Consider the following 17,742-nt stretch of genomic DNA (forward strand, 5'->3'; position numbering starts at 1 on the left):
AGTACCTGACACAAAGATGCTTTCTTTGATTGAGTCAGCTTAACAATTCAATTCGTGAGTAAAAGCACAGTTTAAAAAAAATCAACACGTTGAAAAGCAGAATCAGTCGACTAAAACAACATTAGAGCATCAGAGATTAAAAACAGAATTTGGTTAAGTAAAATCAGTTGACTGATTTTTGAAAATCAATCGATTGAAAATCGTGAAATTGAACTTCATTTTTCCAGATTCAGTTTTAATGAAATCAACATACTGAATTATGAAAACATCAGATTAAAAATCATAGTAGATTAATTTTTCATCATCCAGTGGCAGTTTAAGTGAAATAAACATGTTGAAATACAGAAACAACAGGTTGACAGATCATGAATTGTGCAAACAGATGCAGATTTAAGTGAAATCAACACGTTGAAATGCAAAATCAACAAGTTGACTATGACAGTTTTTAACTCTTGCATACAACAGCAGATTTTTATGAAACTAATGCATGAGTACATAAGATTAACATGCTACAAACACATCAGACCACATTCTTGATGTCTAAAATGCCTAGTTCAGTTCTTTGCTTGTTAAACCTATCTCTAGCTAATGGTTTTGTAAACAAATCCGCCAATTGATTTTTAGTTTTAACAAATTTGATTTCACAATCTCCCTTTTGAACATGATCACGAATGAAATGATGCCTAATCTCTATATGCTTGGTTTTAGAATGTTGTATTGGATTCTTGGTTAAGTTGATTGCACTAGTGTTATCACAATACAAAGGTACCTTGCTTAGCCTTACACCATAGTCCAAAAGTTGATGTTTCAACCATATCATTTGTGCACAACCTTGTCCAGCAGCAATATATTCAGCTTCAGCTGTGGAAAGTACCACACAAGCTTACTTTTTGCTATTCCATGAGATTAGACTTGATCCAAGCAAATGGCAAGTACCACTTGTGCTTTTCCTATCCAATTTGTACCCTGCATAGTCTGAATTTGCTGTAAGATAGAGCAAAGACCCAATCAACCCTCTATATTTGATTGAATCCACTGATTGGCCAACCTCATTTGCATCCATAAGACAATTTGTTGCATTGGAGTGGCAGCTTCCTTGCAATCCTCCATTTTGAACTTTTTCAACAAGTCAAAACAATATTTTGATTGATTTAAGAAAGTTCCATGCTTGAGTTGCTTGACTTGCAGCCCTAGAAAGTAGGTAAGCTCACCCATCATGGACATCTTAAATTTTCCCTGCATAGCTGCAACAAACTCTTCACAGAATGTGTTGTTATTTGAACCAAAGATGATATCATCAACATACACTTAAACAAGTATAACATCATTTTCATGTTTTCTAATGAAAAGTGTTTTATCCACTACACCTCTAACATAACCTTTTGATAAGAGAAAATTGCTTAGCCTTTCATACCATTGTCTTGGTGCTTGTTTCAAACCATATAAGGCCTTTTTCAATTTGAAAACATGGTTAGGATAGAGATGATCCTCAAATCCGGGAGGTTGTGATACATACACTTCTTCATTTAGGAACCCATTCAAGAATGAACTTTTCACATCCATTTGATGCAATTTAAAGTTACACAAGCAAGCATATGCTAAGAGTAATCTCACAGCTTCTAGCCTAGGTACAATGCATAAGTTTCATCAAAATCAATGCCTTCTTCTTGATTATAACCTTTAGCAACTAGTCTAGCTTTGTTTCTTACAATATTACCATCTTCATCCATTTTGTTTCTAAAAACCCATTTGGTTCCAATTATATTCATATCATTAATTTTAAGCACTAGAAACCACACATCATTTCTTGTGAATTGATTGAGTTCATCTTGCATAGCCATAATCCAATTACTATCATTCAAAGCATCATTCACATTCTTAGGTTCAATTTGAGATACAAATGCAACATGTTCACAAAATACAATCCTATGTCTAGTAGATACTCCTTGTTTGATATCACCTATGATGTTGTCCTTTGATAAACCTCTAGGTTGGATCCAATCCTTGGGCAAGTTGTTGTCTGCAGCTTTTTCAATCGACTATTTTGCCTTTTCAGCCGACTGATTTCCTGCAGCAGTAGGCTTTTCTACAGCAAAAATCTACTCCTGCAGTAGATCTTCTTCATCCGCATTCTTTGACACTTAATCTTGCAACTTTGGGTTAGTTTCATCAAATACAACATGCATAGACTCTTCAACAGTCATCAATATTTTATTATAGACTCTATATGCATGACTTTGTGTAGCATAGCCTAGAAAAACATTTATTTTATAAGAAAGCAATGTATGCTATATGATGCATGATGTAGATCAATGAAGTATATATTGTTGACTCTTTTTCCTATCAATAAAATACAACTACATGCATCATAGATAAGACAGTGATTTGGTTCAAAACCAACTTTAACCCCTTTGTCACTAAGTTTGTCAAGGTACCACAAGTCTTTCTTTTCACTTTTGATAACCTGCAAAACAAATATACATTACATGGTACCCTTTGATAGGTTGGGTCCAACAAGGTTAAGCCTTTATTGATACTTTTGGGATCCATTTCATAATCCCTTTAGGAACATCATTTTTTGTAGCATGACAATTCTTAATAACATGACCTTTTTGCATGCAATAGTTGCATGAAATGAATGGCATGTCACTTGGCATGCTTTTAGAAAAGAAACTAGAGAACTTCTTGGTTTTCTTTTGAAAAGAAGGATTGAAACCAAGTCCAGCTTTACAAAACACACAATTTTGTGAACCAAGAACAACCTCTAATTTTGCTTCTCCTCTTGTGAACCTTGCACAGGTCTTTATAAGGTATTTCACTTGATTTTTCAAAACTGTGCAGTTTTCACAGGATTTTTCAGCTGACCGATTTCTAAAACAGTCGGTTGAATTACTGTAAATCATTTCCAAATGTTCATAATCAGTTTTTAAATCAGCTGTTTCTTTTTCCAGTTGACTAACTTTGTTTTCCAGCCAATTGTTTAAGCCTTTCAACTGATTGTTTAATGCAGAAATCTTGTTTGCTTCATTATGCAACTCTTCAAAATCATGCAACAATTGATTATAGTCATTTAAGTCTAGAGAACTTAATTGACTTAAGGAAGATGACTCATAACCAGCCATGAGACACAAGTTGGCTTCTTCACTCTCATCTTGTGAGGATCTACTTGTTGTTGAATCATCATTGTCCTCCCATGCAATGTATGCACGTTTCTCCTTTGACTTCTTCTCTTTTTTCCTATCAACACTCTTCTCCTTTTCTTTGTTAGCATTTGGATATTCAATTTTGATATGTCCTTGTTTTCCACAGTTATAGCATGTAAAATTAGAAGAGTTTGATTCATTGTGTTTGGAAGTATACCTTTTGGGATTACCTTTGATACCTTTCCTTTTGAGATACTTACCAAACCTCTTGACAAGGAGATTCAAGTTCTCACTTTAACTTGATTCAGCCACCTCATCCTCGAGTTCCTCATTTTTCTTAGTGCAAGTCTTCAAAGCTATATTCTTGACCTTTTTCTCACTTGACTCAAGCTCATTAAGCCTTTGCATCTTAATCTCATGCTCCCTAAGCTTACCAAACAATGCAGTTGTAGTCAAAGTAGATAGATCTCTTGTTTCTGAGATAGCCGTGAGCTTTGGTTGCCAAGATCTATCAAGACACTTTAGCACCTTGATGTTTAACTCTTCCTTGTCAAAATCCTTACCCAAGCCTATGAGATGGTTGACTATGTGAGTGAATCTCTTTTGCACATCTGCTATGGATTCTCCTTGTTTCATCTTGAATCAAGGCATGCTTTCTAGCTCTCTTAACATCATTGGTTCCTTCATGAGTCACTTCAAGAACCTCCCACATTTCCTTAGCACTCTTGCATTGTGAAACATGAAAAAACTCATCCATGTTGAGAGATGAAGTGAGGATATTCTTTGCATTGCAATCATATTGGGCTCTCCTTCTCTTTTCCTCATTCCATTGAGTCCATGGCTTATTAACCTACACATCATCAACAATATGCTTAGGAGTATATGGTCCATTTATGATTGCATCCCATATCTTTTGATCTATTGACTCAATAAAGATTTTCATCCTAATTTTCCAAAATTGGTAACTAATGCAACTAAACATAGGGGGTCTATGAATTGAGGCACCTTCACCAAAGGGTAACTTGTTTTCAGCCATTTCAAGTAGTTCAAAATAGATTTAGGACCTTACTTGATCAAATTTCAAGTACCTTGCTCTAGATACCAATTGTTAGTTTTGAAATGGTTGAAAAGCCAAGAAGAGGGGGTTGAATTGGCTAGTTAAAAATTTAGGCTATCTTTGCAAGCTAAAAGCCACCTTTAATTGAATCAAATAGTCACCAAGTTAGGATGCAAACAGTACTGAACTATACACTTTCAATCGATCAAAAACAGAGTTAACAAATTGATTTTACTAAACAGATTCTGTTCTGGTATAATCAATCGATTGAAACTGAAAAACAGTCGACTAAAATACTGGGAAAAATGTAGAAATGCGAATTTGACCTTTAAACCAGAAACAATGCTCAAGAATGATGAAGATCAGTTCCAAATGATTATACAAACATGTTTAATGCTTCAGATGCTATGAAAACATGCAAGAACATGAAAAAGATTATTAAAGCACAAGTTCTTGAAACTTTAAAATGAAAATGCAAGAGAGAAAGGTTAGAGAAGAGAGGACACCACGAATTTTTATACTGGTTCACTCAAACCTGAGCTACATCCAGTTTGTCAAGGCAACCTTAGCTTGACTTTGTACTATTTCAAAAGTTTTACAAAGTATCCTTACACTTCCAAAATATGCAAAAACACCACAAAAGACTCTTGAATCACACAAGAATCACACCAGCACAGCAAGAACCCTCTTGCAGACCTGGAAAGCCACCAAGCATACACACAAAGCTTGAGAAAGATCAAACCTTGCCTACCACAAACCACTTTCTCCAAGCTTCAAACCAAGCCAAAAGCTCCAAGAATTGATCCAAGATCAATCTTTAACAACTGCAACACCTATGATCACGAAGGAGAGAGTTTGCACAAGTTTTCAGAACCAAATCGTGCTCTAAAATGATCAACAGACCTCTCTTTCGAAAATCACAGCTTAAATAGTCAAACTGTTACGAAATTCAACAGGTTGATTTTCAAATCAATCGGCTGATTTCACTTGACTTAAGTGAAATCAGTCGATTCAAAACTAAATCAACTGATTGAATGTGTTGTAGTTTAAGACTACTGCAGCCAACCTTTTAACCTGTTGAAAAACCATTCAACAGATTAAAAACACACTAAAGACCAAACTACATCTAATTAATGCTTTAAGGTCTACAACATGAATTACAAACTACAAATACACTTTCTTAGTGATGTAACTACATGGAGAGCACACATTCCAACCTTGATCACCATGGGCATCATCAAATCTCCTTTCCTTCATCAATGTACGGTTCATTCCAATGGTTATGGCTTCAAGATAGTTCAAAAGAGCTTCATTCAATCTTCATCAAATCTTCAAGAAGCAAACCACCTTGGCTTCTCATGTCAACACATTATCCTTTGATTAATATAACTTACTAACATATATTCTACGGATTAAAACTATACAAAACTGGGTGAAGGATAATTGGTAAAATAGGACAAACATCATAATTGTGATAATTTCAAATACTGACCATTTCACTATTAAATGTTAACTTGCGCTTAACATTACTCACTAAGTAGCCCATCTTTAATGAAATAAAATACCTTAATTACGTAAATGCAACGTATTCAACATCATCAAACTTCATGTAGGATAATTCATCCACAACTCCAACATGATATACTTCTTATCTATGCAAAAATTATATGATGACTCAAGAACTATTAAGTATTGACCTGCTCCAAATAATTTGCACATGTAGATAAAATCTGTTATGAAGTTAGAGAATTTTTCTTTTAAGAACATCAATTTTGGTATGGGATAATTGGTCCACAAGTCCTACATCACATATTACATATTAACTTGGTGTGGGATAATTGGTAAAGCATGAAAGACATGATAACTCTGGGATTTTTAAATGCAGATCAATGAAATATTAAGTGTTAATTTGTGAACAACATTTTACACATAATTACTTATTTGTGGTATGTGTGGTAAAGGTTTGAACATGTTAACCAATATTACTAAATTGATGACCACATACATATCAACTGCTGATCTGCTATAAACTTTATTCGCACTCAATCAAAATGAGGATGAACAACATTCAGCTATAACAACCACCATACTATTCCATAAACCAACAATAATTTCACATAAACCACTCAAAATTTCATAAATCAACCCGTAAGCCAGACAAAAAGTTCCTATAAATCAGTTCCACAGAGTCTACACTTAAAAATTATCAAAATTAACAATATAAATCCTAACTACAACAAACATAATTTTTCTAAATCAACTATTTATGACGCTTCCTCCTGTTATATGATGCAAAAGGAGTTCTTATTGCAAAACTCTTAACACGCATCCGAGGATCATCCCCTTGTCGCACATACATGTTGCTCTATTTGGATTAATGTGCTTTCTCATTTGGAACATGTTCTTCTTGGACAACTTGATTCGAGCTATTATGAGGAAAATCATCCCTGTCAACATGACCCCTCCGACCAAAATCGCCAAATTCAATAAAGCCCTTGGGATGGTTGGAACGAGGTGTATGCAAATGTTATTTGTCAAACTCCTTTTAATTAGACTTTCAACTACTTTCATTTCCATCCAATGCAAGATTATGGGGATTGGGCAACAAAAACTCAGAAATTGCTAACAAAACATAAAACTTACCAAATGGTATAATTAATATATGTTTGTCATTTTCGAATTTGTAGAAGCATAGTCTCTTATAATGTGGGTTGGAGTTGTTTATTTCTAGACATATCTTTGAATCTTAAATGGTATAATTAATTTTAAGTCTTCTTAGGTTATTGAGTTATTGAATACTGAGTTGTATTTGGTATAAAGGATTTTGAATTTCGAATGGTATAATGAATGTTGAAATTTGGATTTACAATTTTTTATGTGATTGTATATTGAGTTGTATGTGGTATAATTTTAGGCATTTGGTCTTGTTTGGCAGATACGTATTTTTATATTTTGGTTTTCGTTATTTTAAACAGAACATGTAGTAGCAAGTAGTGGTTAGCATGGACCTCAAGACGACCAATTCAAGGCTACAAGATAAAATAATTAAAAAAAATGTTAGAGCGCGCAAAGAGACGACTAAACCCACTCTAAGTAATAAATTAATTTAAAAAAATTGAGTTAGCATGGGCCTAAAGACAGCTAAGCCCACGCAAACTAATAAATTAATTTAAAAAGAAAAGCATTCTATAAGGGCTATGCAGAAGCTACAAAATATATTATTAAAAAATAGTTAGCATGGGTTTACAAATGGTTTAATCGACTCTATCCATCTTAATAATTTAAAAAATATATATTTATAAAGGGCATCGCCGTTGTAAGTTTTTGTTTTAAATTAATAGAACCGATGGAGCGAGGTAGTTGGGAAGCAAGAATAAAGCTGCAACAAAAAATGAGAGTTGCCTTTGAATGGGTCTAAGTGTATCGAATTTGCTTCCAATTGTTAATGGGCACTCAAATATTGAAAAGGTTCTTGGTGCAGGCCAAGGGTCGAAAACTCACACATGACAGATGAATTAGCGTCCGTTTTTTACTTTGGGGTGAGTTTTATTGGGACTCTAATCATGAATTTTCTTGTAGTGGATGTGTTATATATACACACAAAGCTAATATAAGAAATCACACTTAAATAGGCCTAAAATATGGATCTAGACTAACATTAGGAACAAAGTGTGAAGGAAAGGGTTTTGATATGTTGACACCAAGAAAGAGAATATTTGAGTTTTTTTTTTTTTTAATATATGTATGAATATCATGAGCTTGTTTTATATACAGGCTCATACGTTTTGCTTTTACTTTATCAAAACTGCTCCCTCTCACTAACTAATTCTGTTTTGTTTTATCTAAAATAATTTAGACTTGGTTTCTTTTATCAAGTTCTATTTTGTGCTTCTCCTTTGCAATACTGCCTCTGCAACAATAATCTCAATCATGAATTCTTTTATCACATGAAAAAGTAAGACAGCAGAAATGGGTTCAGATAAAGACGTTCCTAACCGATTCCATCATTTGAAAAACATATCACGTAATCTTTAGAAATATCCTCTTGATGAGGATAAAATATCAAGAACAAAGTAGAATAAAACTGAAAAATTGATATTGTAAAACGATAGAAAAATTTATGAACAAGAGTTATTAATAGTATAAATTAGTTCGCCTTTAACATTGAATATCCAGGAATTTAATCACGAATAACGGCTCTAGATATTGTCTCAGGCAAGTTAAGCCACTTTCAACTATAGTTTAAACCTTCGGCTATGAAAATCATATTCTAATAAGATAAAAAAATAAGCAAAACTTTCAGGCACATGAGTTAAATTCTCTAAAACGTATCTGCAATTTTAAAGTTGCTCAAACTCTAATACAAAGATATCATCACCATGTAATCATCTGAGAAACCAAAGAAGGGTTATTAAAAGCCTTCACCTGGTAGGAATCACATTCTAACCACAAGGTATTCCATCCTTTCATATCAGCAATGCTCAATGGCTAACATAACAGCATCTTTCACTAATAAACTAATCTTTGAACCTCAGATTTATCTCTTTCTCGCCTGTTTCAAATTAACAACAATCCCATCTCTATAGTCCAGAATATAGGTCAATCATATCTCTCAGGTCTTCAGCTATAACTTTATTTGTCAACAAACTATATATAGTAGTTATTCAAAATGGAGTGTAAAAGAATATTATATAACTAATTATGAAGGGTGGATATGTTGCTTTAATTTACAGAGTTCCCAAATTCTCATTGCATATCGATCCAATAAAAAACATATCCATTTAAGTCTATGTTCACATATCAAAACCACGGATCATTAAAATTTAGGTTATTTGACGTAGTGTTTTAATATATGAGAACTTTTTTCAAGGATCAAATAAAAAAATCCATTGTATGGTAGATGATTACGATAATGAACAAGAAACCATTAACTTATGTTATTTGTTAACCATTATCAGAAAATGAAAATAGAATTGTTCATTTCGCAATACTTTTGAAGACCTCTCTCTGTCACCTGTGAAAGCGATGCAAAGGGGAGAGGGAAGGCCAAAATGCTCTCTTTTGAAAAATGTAAATCAAGGTATTAAAAGGGTGGCGTGAAATAATGATTAGTTAAAGAGAAAATTAACCGTTGCAGAGGAGAAAACGCGAAAGGGAATATCGTGGCCCCATTGATGCAGCTGGAAGTATTGAGTAATGAACCGAAGGATATTAAGTAAGCCTCAGTGATCTGTTCAATTTGATCCTATTCTGCTCCAGTGGCAAACCCACCACGTGAACATTCCTTATCACATCACGTGTCAGGTTTCTTTTGGGAGTTGAAATTGAATTCTGCACATAAAACATGTGACTGAATAAAACGAGTGGTTCGTAGATGCTGCAAGTTCCTTTTGGAATGGCATAGGTACAAAGTTAAAGCCTACAAGAAATTGTCCTTGTTTCCTTAATGGGACACGGCACAATCCCAGGACGAGTCTCTTGGTTACCCCCTCAACCCTCTTTCTCCGAATAAGTGTCTTGGAAGCTAAACTAAAGTTGAAGTTTGGCAGACTACGAATGCTCTTGCTCTGATATCATCACCGGCCTAACTTGGTGCTCGCAACATGACAATGTCTTTCGGTTACAATTACCCAAAACCTTATGCATTAACCTCACTTCAAACAATGCCAAGATCATCATCTTCACTGTTATATTCATTGCCTGTGATAGAAGATAACTAAAGTTACCAACTATGTATTCCGTACAAAATCATGGTGTTAGTTTTCGCTGTATTGTATTTTCCCTAGTCAAAAAAGATACGGTGATGGGGTGAATTTAGGAGACCCATGTGAGCACATCACTGCATCCATCGACAAGAGTTAGGCTCCCGTCGGTCTTTAATGTTGCATGGCTTTGCACCATAAGGAAAAAGGCGGGTGAATTGTAACGAAAATTACTAAAGTGGTTCATTCTCAGACCACGTGTCAATTTCTTGTGGCTTTAGTTAGGTTATATATATATATATATATATATATATATATATATATATATATATATATATATATATATATATATATATATATATATATATATTATATATGTATGTACATGTGTGCATGGGAACTAAAGCAAGTTCATGACCTCACATGCGTGGTTGTATTCCGTTCATATGAAGGTCAGTTTTGGCACTATATATCATCTGACTATACCAAACACATCTTACATTTTACATTTATTACATAAGAGAAATAAGAGAAATGATAGGTTGACACCCACATTGACCACTATTTTTACCACCTTAAAAATAACTTGTAACTCAAGACAAATTAACTTGTAACCTATGAAGGTGGTAAAAAAAGTGGTCAAATGTGGATGTCAACCTATCATTTCTCATTACAAAATTTACAGAGTGCCAGACTACGCTGTGTTAATATTTTGAAGTTCAATGGAAAACAGAAGAAATAGTGTATCAACATGTGGAAGTTTAAACAAGAGTATTATATTTAATCATTAGGTTGAATTTGAGACAAAGACAAAATGATAAAATCTTGAGAAATAGGACTACTGACATGACGATGAGGGGGAAATATTAAAAGTTTGTGGTTAACAACCTTATCTTTTATGGTCCACATACGATATTATTTATAAGATTGTTTTGAGATATAGTTTACTTAAGAGCTCATAATAATTTAGTTCTGAAATATTGATGGTACGCAAAAAACCGAAGTACAAACATGGAACTACTTATATAACAAACCTGATATGTTTTAAGCCAGAGATTCCAGCTTTATGAAAGTTGAAGACTTAGATTTTATACATATTATGTGTTTATATGTAGGTTTTTGTCCCGTTTAGTAATTGGCTAACTGCATTGATAAGATATCCTCCATGCTCCAGTAGTTGGTGGTGTCATTTGTACAACAACTGGATTGATCAGGATTTGTTTGGAACTGAGTTGAGAATGGTTCTAGCATTCCTTGATAACAGGATGGAGAATAGGTCTCCATTGGCTCAGCAATGGTGGACACTTGGCTAGTGCAAGCTTGGTGATCATTTGCCTCAGAATTACTCTGCTGCTGAAAGCTCTCACTTTGCTTCATGTGCTTCTGAATCCTTGTCCTCCAGAAATTCTTGATCTCATTATCAGTCCTTCCGGGTAGTTGCTTCGCAATTTTGGACCACCTGCGTTGGGAAATGAGTGATTTGTGAAAGAGACTAAAATATCTGTCTATAAATGTACTGCTTTTCTCATAATGGGAAACAATTGGAACCCAAACTTCTGAAATGAGTAAATCTCAGATACCTACCTAACAAATATTTATAAAGAAATATCTATCTCAATTTATATAATTAGATCTCTTTTTCTTTTCTGTTTTCTTTTTTTTTTCTTTATGAAAGCTAATTGGCTAGGAGAATATTAAGTACAGTAGTTTGTAATAATCACTCAAAGTTGCATTTTGTCTGAATAATTTACTTTTTATCTTTTAAAAACAATTGGGCATTTAGTTCAGCATTTAAAAATTCATTATAAACGAGTTTTTAATTGTAAACAAACAAAAATAATTTATACTTATTCTAAAATCCATTATATATTTGTTTGTAAACACGATGAATTAAGATCCATTAATTAAGATAGAGTTAAAATTTGCTGACTTTGTTTTCAATATTTTTAATTTATAACAGACGGAAATGTATGAATGAATAGTTCGAAGCTAAATTCCAAGGTAGAAAGATACTGTGTTGTAGAATTTTGTAATAGCAGACAACTATTTAATGTGCAGAAACCAATTTTGTGTGACTGTACTGACAGAAGAAGGGATTAATTAGTTGAAATAAAATTAAAAGCTACCAGATGTTGTTGAAGAGTTTCATTATGATTAGTAAAAAAGTGGCAGCTACTATAATAAATAGGATCAGTCTGAAAGGAGGCCATGTTCAATGGCTGATAATCAAAGTGACCATTATAAAACGATCATTATGGAGGTACGCAAAGATGCTGAATTTCTGAGTTTCCTTTGATGTATAGCAGAGGCTACAAGATAAGAAAATCAGATTTCTCAATGCATGCCTCGGGTAGAGAGTATATGCTTCAAATCTCTCTTATCTTTTCTTGTACCTCTTTTCATTCCATTATCTACAAAAGCTTTTCGTGTAAGCAATTACTTTATTTTCTTCGAAATTTGAACACCCCGCCCCCCTCACCTTTTCTTGGAATTGCCTCATTAAAACTGGTTTGACTATGTTGAAAAGGCACGTGTGTGTGATTCCTGCGAGTAATGTTATGTTTAAGGATGTAATATGAATCTGAGATGTTAGAGTTTAAGACTTCTTTGTAAGGGTTTGGTTTGTTCTGTAGGCTAAGACAGAAAAAATGAATAGTGAGAAGTGTTCGACGGTGGAGCTATAGTTAGGTTAAGAATGTATCATCTAAGGTTAACCTCAAGGGGAGGATGTTAATTTACAAGTACATGTGCCCTAGTGAAGAAAAGCCAACAGGGTATGGTTTGGGTCCGTTTTCATTACCTAAATTCTAACAAAAGTTTCCCTTTCATTGGAACACGAAAGATGTAAAAGTGTGCCCACTTCCATTAATGGAAGGCCCCCGGCTCTAGTTCACTTCCTTCTCCTTCACTAGGTTGCTTATAATAGCCATTTTGTAAAATTAAATTCCTTTAGGAGATAAACTTTTATTCTTATATTTATATACATATTACTAAATATTGATAAAGAACTTCATAGTTGGTCTTTTTTCTTTATCTTCTCCACATATTACTCATGATTTTTCATTTCTAATTCTATTTTTTCCCACTAAAAACTTTACAACTACCTTACACTTGCCTTCTCGTATAATTTTCCTTTGTCTCTTTTATTTGAATTGTTTTATACCATTTCTTTTCATTTCAAAATGTTATATATGCATCTCACTTCAATTTTAATATAACCCTACACCTCTTTCTCTCTCTTGGTTTTTCATGATACATATTCCTTATTGTTTACTAAACTTACTTTAAATAATAATATCTTAAATAAATAGTTTTAAGAATATATATAGTAGATCAAAATTAATTATTAATATTAATTAGCCATATATTTGTCTTTGCATTGTGGAGTAACATATGAAATAAATAATGTACATAAGAAATAATGTGTTATGTTTGGTACATTTTATATATATGTTGGATGGTGTTCACTAAAACTTTATAATTCACTTTTATCTTCCTCTTCTTTTCATACTTTTTTCTTTCCTTTTCTTATTACACTTTGCACACACTCTTAATTTATATGAGGATATATATATTTATATCATTAGTTTCTTTTTATTCTTAATTTTTATATCTTCTAATTCTTTATTGACATCCATTAACTTTTTTCTTTTTTCTAACTATTCTTACACATGTTTCGTGAAACTTTAAAGTTTCAAACATATACATGAAATTCCTTTCTAAAAATATATTTTTTAGAAAAAATCATACATTTATAAGTAAATTTCATTACTTGAAATTTTTAAGAAGAAAATTACTGAAAAATTCTATGAAATATAAAAAAGTTCAATTAGTGATTTATTTCTATCATTATATGTATCTATCATTTTTCTCTTATTTTTTCCCTTATAAAGTCTATTTTCATTTTAGAGGTATATATCTTCTTTTTTCTTCTACATGTGTTAAAACTTTTACCATTATAGAGACTTATGGGAGCGATGTAAGAACAGAAAAATATAATACGAAAAGAACACTTTTCTTAAAAAATAATAGATGCTGATTAAAAACTTGAAGTGTATTTTCTTCTTCTTCTTTTGGAAGATAAATCTACTTTATGGTTGTTTACAAATCGTATTTCTCTTGGCTGATCAGCAGCATCTCTAATTTTATTTATTATTAAAATTTACTTTTTTAAATCAAAACATGAAAAGTAGGTATGAAGTAAAAACCAAAATTCACGAACCAATGTTAGAGATGCACATATTTCAAAATCAACGAGAAAAAAAAAATGAGATTTGACATAATCCATAGAAAAACTAACCACCTTTTATTATACGCAGAAAAAGTTAAGTAGCTATGTCTTATGTTTTTCGTATCATAACTATGATGTGAAACTGCGACAGTGAGAATAGATGCTGAATATGTACCCTTCGAAGGAAAATAATCCAGTTAATTTATACATAAAGATGGAAATCGAAATCATTTTGGAGGCTCTAAAAATTCGTACATAGATTTTTCACATGAAATGTCTATAAGTTCAACAAAACCCTATTGTGCAATCTTTCCGTTGGCTAAAGTTCTATCCTTCCATCAAAAATAGTCTTCCACGAATGTACTAACTTGTCATCTAATACCTCCAAAATATTAAAGAGATAAACAAAGTTTTTCTTTCACCATTTGAAAACGAAGAAGGTTGATGATTAAGTTTTTTATTTGTGATCCCGTATTTTCATTTTTGTTATCATTTTTAGTATCCATATCTAGAAAAACATTCATAGTATGGTCAAATTTTCTAGTTTTTTCTTTATATTCTTTTACTAATTAAACCTGAAATTCAACATATTTAATTTAGGTACCAGAAAAAATTAATTAATTAAAACGTAAAAGAAATAAATTAAAGTACATAAAATTGAAGGTCGAATGAAAAAGAAAATTTTAAAAAATGAAGAACCGAGATTGCAAAAACAATAATAAAATAAGAACAAAAATGGTCGATTAGAGATTATAAACCAAAAGTTACCATTCGCCCTTTAAAATATTTTTCAGTGTAAGAATATCATTTATTTCAAATATAAGATCTTTGTGGTGGACTCATGCACTATGTTAAGTTTTTAACAAGTTTCTTCTTCTTATTGATATATAAATCGAATCATGAGTTCACCTGTTTCCCCACTTTGCATGAAGCTCCATGATCAAGAGCTGTTCCTCGGGTGTAATATTCCCTCTTCTAACATCGGGACGGAGGTAGTTTAACCACCGGAGCCGGCAGCTTTTTCCGGTACGTTTAAGACCTGCAAAATCATGATGATCCATCATTCTCTGGCAACTATAGGGCTTAGATGGAACAAAGAGAGAGACGGGAAAAAAAGAAGAAAATAGTACAAAAATAATAATAATAATAATTATTATTATTATTATTATAATAACAATAATAATAATAATAATAATAATAAATAAAAAAAAGTTGAAGAATGAAAAATATCTTTACCAGCAGCTTTGGCCAAAGAATTCCAAACACCTTCCCCATGATTTGCGATGTAGTTGATCAAGATTAAGTCTTCTTCCATTGTCCATGGTCCCTTTCTCACCTCAGGATCGTGAGACACGCTAGATAATTTCTTATCCATATTGTTTAGTACGAGAAAATAGAGAGAGAGAGAAGAGGGGAAGAGAGATATTGAAATGTTAATAAGGGTTTGGCAGGTTTAAATAGAGGCAAGGCTAAGTCATTTGGTAATTGTAATGAATTTTTTCTATTAAGCATAACGACATGCTTTCACGTACCTAACTATGTTTCTCATGTCAACACATGCATGCATGACTATGATTTTGTTTTCCCTGGCATACTATAAGAGACGAGTGTCTTCACGTACTCTCAAGTTACACGCACATGCACTCCATATTTGAACATCAGGTGTGTACACTATACATTTTCTTCAAAAGATGTTGTGTAAATACTACCAGCCTTAGAGGTTACATTACAAGCTTAAAATTACCGGGACTGAAAGCTTAAGTCTATTGATCAAACTTACACAAATATCAAAGAGCAAAATATGATCCTTTACCAACCCTATATTTTGTTTTATCTTTCATGTTCACCACAGTAATGAATGATAAATAAGAAAGAAATAGAAAACAATATATATTATGTTATACATTTTACATACCCAAAAATATTATAAAATATATCTAAGATATTTACTTTTAATATCTTGTAGCATAATAACCTATAATCAGATTATATTATATCTACCATATATTTATAATTAATATCTTATAATATAACAATTTATTACCATATTATAATAATAATTTATTATCTAATATTTTCAAGAAATTATGATATAATAATTAATTAATAATATCTTCAAGATTAATTACTTAATTATCTTCAAGTAATAAAATTTGTTTAATATATCTTTTACTTGTAATATAGGAAGCTTATAAATACATGCCATGACAAGAAGTACGATGATCTCATAATTATTTTACCCTTATATATTTACTTATCCTCTTTTATTGTGATTTTTTTTTGTGATAATTCAAAGTTCGGTTACGTGTCAACAATTAGGTCAATCAACTTCGGAGACCACTCAACTAAATATGGTAATAATAAATATATTGTTTGTGTGAAAACTCTCTTTTTTCTGCTATAATTTTAAAGGGTTGTCCCTAATCTAATGGGCCTAAGGGCTGGCCCATTGGGTGTCCAAGGCCCCTAAGACAGCCAAACCTCTCTCACTAAGGGTTGTCCCTAAAGGTTGCTTTGAGATTATTTACATGATAAATATTATTCGATTGTTTGAGCATGATTGGTTGAGGGTCAATGCATAATTCCTTGAGATCTCTAGACGGGATTTCAGGGTCGTGCTTCAGTGGTCGAGACGTAATTCCATGGTCCCTGTTAGTGGGTGTCCATAGTGGTGCCCCATCTGTATAATTTGGTAAGGATTCAAGGTAAGGTTGCATCCTGACACTCTAAGGAGTCAGTTAGACTCACTTAGAGCGGACTAACTCTTGTGGTGAGAGTAGCAGGAGGCCTGAAACTCACTAAGGGCTAACCTTGTGTGTGAGGGATTGATTCATTGTAACACTTGTAACACATAGCTCGGGTGTGAGAAGCTTGGAGGTGAGCAGAGGTATCCACCATAAGTGCAAGCATCCGCTGAATCCGACCAGATTATATGTATCCGGATGAGTCAAGTCGAGTCTTAGTGTATTGATTGGAATGTCATAACATGCTTAGATGATGTATGTATATTGGACTGTGAAAATATATCTGATTGCATGATAAAACTAATTTTGGCTCTAGCTTACCCTTCTTTGTTTGTTGCATGTTTTGTGGTGTGGTCTTTTCTTTTGCAATGATTATCAACTTGTTGATGTGAGCAGAGGTGAGAACTCCCCGTAATCATCAGGGTGATGGAGGTTCCGCTGCATAGTCTGCTTGGACTGGATCTAGGTTTACTTGGACTTTCCTTTAGGGCTATGGCCCGTGTACCGCCGGTCTTTAGGCTTAAAATTCTAAATGTTGATGATTTATATCAACATTTCTTTGTTATGGCATTGTAGTGTGCCCTTTTCTTATTCGGGTTTTCTCTTGGATAATCGTGAGGAATAGTGTCTACATTCCAGGACTTTGTTTCTAATACTATTTCGCATGACATTCATTTAATTAGCATTATTAATTAAATGGATGTTACATGAATTATTGTACAAATTATTTATCTGCTTTCTACAATAATTATTAGGTTGAATTATTTTTGTCATACAAAAAGATAGTTGTGGAAACCTCATCATGTATATGTATTATATATTATCATTATAAAGTATAAATTTGACTTTCAAATATTAACGTCAG

At 32.7% G+C, this 17,742-nt stretch overlaps 1 protein-coding gene and 1 long non-coding RNA gene across 2 annotated transcripts; one reads left to right on the plus strand and one right to left on the minus strand.

Moving 5' to 3' along the window:
* Positions 1 to 10,845: 10,845 nt before the first annotated feature.
* Positions 10,846 to 15,579, minus strand: LOC114183992 (MYB-like transcription factor EOBII). Its single transcript, XM_028071216.2, has 3 exons — positions 15,370 to 15,579; positions 15,043 to 15,172; positions 10,846 to 11,361 (listed from the first exon to the last, which is right to left on the minus strand). The coding sequence occupies exons 1-3, from the start codon at positions 15,506 to 15,508 to the stop codon at positions 11,031 to 11,033; spliced, it is 600 nt and encodes a 199-aa protein (XP_027927017.1). The 5' UTR covers positions 15,509 to 15,579; the 3' UTR covers positions 10,846 to 11,030.
* Positions 11,979 to 17,518, plus strand: LOC146886246 (uncharacterized). The gene is made up of 2 exons (XR_014995350.1): positions 11,979 to 12,330; positions 17,274 to 17,518. It is a non-coding gene; the product is annotated as an uncharacterized LOC146886246 (long non-coding RNA).
* The last annotated feature ends 224 nt before the right edge of the window (positions 17,519 to 17,742 follow it).

This window comes from Vigna unguiculata, chromosome 5, assembly GCF_037176805.1.
Source record: "Vigna unguiculata cultivar grain cowpea cultivar isolate G323 ecotype 2 chromosome 5, ASM3717680v1, whole genome shotgun sequence".
NCBI lineage: Eukaryota > Viridiplantae > Streptophyta > Magnoliopsida > Fabales > Fabaceae > Vigna > Vigna unguiculata.

What these genes read in the sequence shown, in the direction of transcription:
- LOC114183992 (XM_028071216.2), bottom strand. Translation starts at nt 15,508, where the DNA reads ATGGATAAGAAATTATCTAGCGTGTCTCACGATCCTGAGGTGAGAAAG. An exon ending in TTCTTTGGCCAAAGCTGCTG is followed by an intron (nt 15,173 to 15,369) that starts GTAAAGATATTT and finishes ATGATTTTGCAG; the next exon opens with GTCTTAAACGTACCGGAAAA. An exon ending in CATGCAAAGTGGGGAAACAG is followed by an intron (nt 11,362 to 15,042) that starts GTGAACTCATGA and finishes TTCCCAACGCAG; the next exon opens with GTGGTCCAAAATTGCGAAGC.